The following is a 1,994-nucleotide window of genomic DNA, read 5'->3' as shown; positions in this document are numbered from 1 at the left end:
CCCACAACAACAGAAAACTATGCCATGAACAAAGGGAAAGGTAAAAAAGAAAACATTCTAGGAGAGCATCGGAAATCTTCTTTTTTCATGTCAAATTATGTTGTGGCGAGGATGACGAGCAAGCATGGCATAATCCTAGCAAAGAATAGAACAGGCCGAATTTGTCCTTGCTTACTAAAGAAAATCGTTATCCTCGACAACATAAATCATTATGAAAAACGTTCGATTTGCCATGTTGTGCCAGCAAACGTTCGCATGTTATCGAAATCCTAAACAAAATACATTCTAACCCTACTTGGAAGACGAAAACGCTAAAATCAAACTAGGCGCTCTATTTGAAATTGCATTCAGTTCCTGCCATCCTTGTCCGAAATAACAAACCCACAACAGTTTGTTTTTCTGGCTAATTCAGGCAGCTCCTGAAAGTAATATGCTCTACAAAACTACAGGAACCACTTGTACATTTAGACGCGGGTCTCTTTAGAGAGCTGAGATTCACATGACCTGCCGCCAAATTCTTGAAGCACCGCGACTTCTTCGGCAAACTGAACCCACTGTAGCTTGATAACATGTGCAAGTTGATCAAGCCTGCTGAGTTTCCTATCGCAAACCGTTTCGGAGGAGGCCACTGGTTCCTTGAATCACGAGAGCAGGACATGGAGCGACGCGTTCTTGGTGGTCGCGCACAGCGGGCAGGTGTCCACGGCGGCGTCGCACGCGCTGCAGAGGCACAGGTGCCTGCACGGCAGCAGCAACACGCACGACTCGCCCTCGCCGCAAGCCCTGCACGCCGCCGCCGACGCCTTGGATGCCGCAGCGTCGTCGCCGGCGGGGGTCTCGAAACAGCAGGACCGCGCGTCCTCGGCGTCGCCGTCTCCATCCGCTCCGGTGGCGGCGACGGCAGCGCAAGGGGACTGCAGGAGCTGGTCGAGTGTAGCTTGGAGGCCCGCAGCGACTGCCTCGTGGCTCTTGGCGACGCGTATCCACGCCTGGCCCTCGGCGCAAATCTGGGTGAGCCTCTCTGACAGCTTGGCGTTGCGGCAGCGCGCCAGCTCCAGCGCGGCCTCCGCGGCACGCAGCCGCCTCGCCGCAGCACGCTCCGCCGCCGATACCAGCGCCCTGACGTGCTGCTGCCGCGCCTCCTCCAGCCCGGCGCGCATGCGGTCGGTCTGCAGAACGTCGATCAGAATCACCACGAATCAATACACCGCGCAATCAAACCCAAGAACTCGTGTCCATCCAATCACCAAGATAGAAAGAGAAACGGTGCATGAAGAAGATGGTACGTACCTCGAGTCGTAGGACTGCATCGATCTCCATGCCCTGACGGTACAGCTGCGAGAGCAGGTCCTGCGGCGGGCCGGCGGCATTGATCATTCTCCCACTGGTGGACGCCGTGCCGGAGCCCACCGCCCTGGTCAGCACATCACCGACGGGCACAAGCCCCTGCCCGCGCTGATTCTCCAAGTACGAAGGCGCCTCCGGGACGACGCGCGCCCGCTTCCTCTGCGCAAAACCGTGGCTGCGGGTGGTGTTGTCGTGCCAAGTGGGATCGACGCGCGGAACGTCGCCGAACACCGTGTTCCCAGCACCCTCCAGTTCCGGCCCGCGCTTGAGGTTCTCGGGAAAGAAGAGGGAGCCGCCCGTCATCTCGTCCTCCAGAGCACCGACGCTGCTGTAGGCGTGGAGGTCGTGGGAGAAGGCGTGGGAGAGGTGTTGCGCCTGCACGGCCATGGCCAAGTACTACGGCGTGCTAGCTTTCGGGTTTGGCGAAGGAAGAGAGAGGAGAGGGAAACGGATGAGGAGACGGTCGTGGGCGTGGAGGCCTATGCGGAGTGAGGGAGGGAGGTTTTATACGCGTCCGCGTTTGCGGTTGGGGAAGAAGCCATGACTTGAAGCGGCACTCTGGTGGGAGGACACGTGACGCCACTGCACGTTGGGCAACTGACCGGCGAAATAATGGGTCGACGATCCCATCCATGCAGGGCCGTGCC

The 1,994-nt window shown here is 58.1% G+C and overlaps 1 protein-coding gene across 1 annotated transcript; it reads right to left on the bottom strand.

Moving 5' to 3' along the window:
- Window positions 1-312: 312 nt before the first annotated feature.
- On the bottom strand, window positions 313-1,841 carry LOC125537969 (probable BOI-related E3 ubiquitin-protein ligase 3). Its single transcript, XM_048701288.1, has 2 exons — window positions 1,291-1,841; window positions 313-1,169 (listed from the first exon to the last, which is right to left on the bottom strand). The coding sequence occupies exons 1-2, from the start codon at window positions 1,732-1,734 to the stop codon at window positions 642-644; spliced, it is 972 nt and encodes a 323-aa protein (XP_048557245.1). The 5' UTR covers window positions 1,735-1,841; the 3' UTR covers window positions 313-641.
- Window positions 1,842-1,994: the final 153 nt, after the last annotated feature.

Source organism: Triticum urartu, chromosome 2 (assembly GCF_003073215.2).
Source record: "Triticum urartu cultivar G1812 chromosome 2, Tu2.1, whole genome shotgun sequence".
Lineage (NCBI taxonomy): Eukaryota > Viridiplantae > Streptophyta > Magnoliopsida > Poales > Poaceae > Triticum > Triticum urartu.
The sequence above is the reverse complement of the archived record's forward strand: the minus strand, read 5'-3'. Positions and strand labels throughout refer to the sequence as shown.

Excerpts from the sequence above, each read along its gene's own strand:
- LOC125537969 (XM_048701288.1), bottom strand. The coding sequence starts at position 1,734 with ATGGCCGTGCAGGCGCAACACCTCTCCCACGCCTTCTCCCACGACCTC. Across the intron at positions 1,170-1,290 it reads ATGCAGTCCTACGACTCGAG|ACCGACCGCATGCGCGCCGG; the intron begins GTACGTACCATC and ends GACGTTCTGCAG.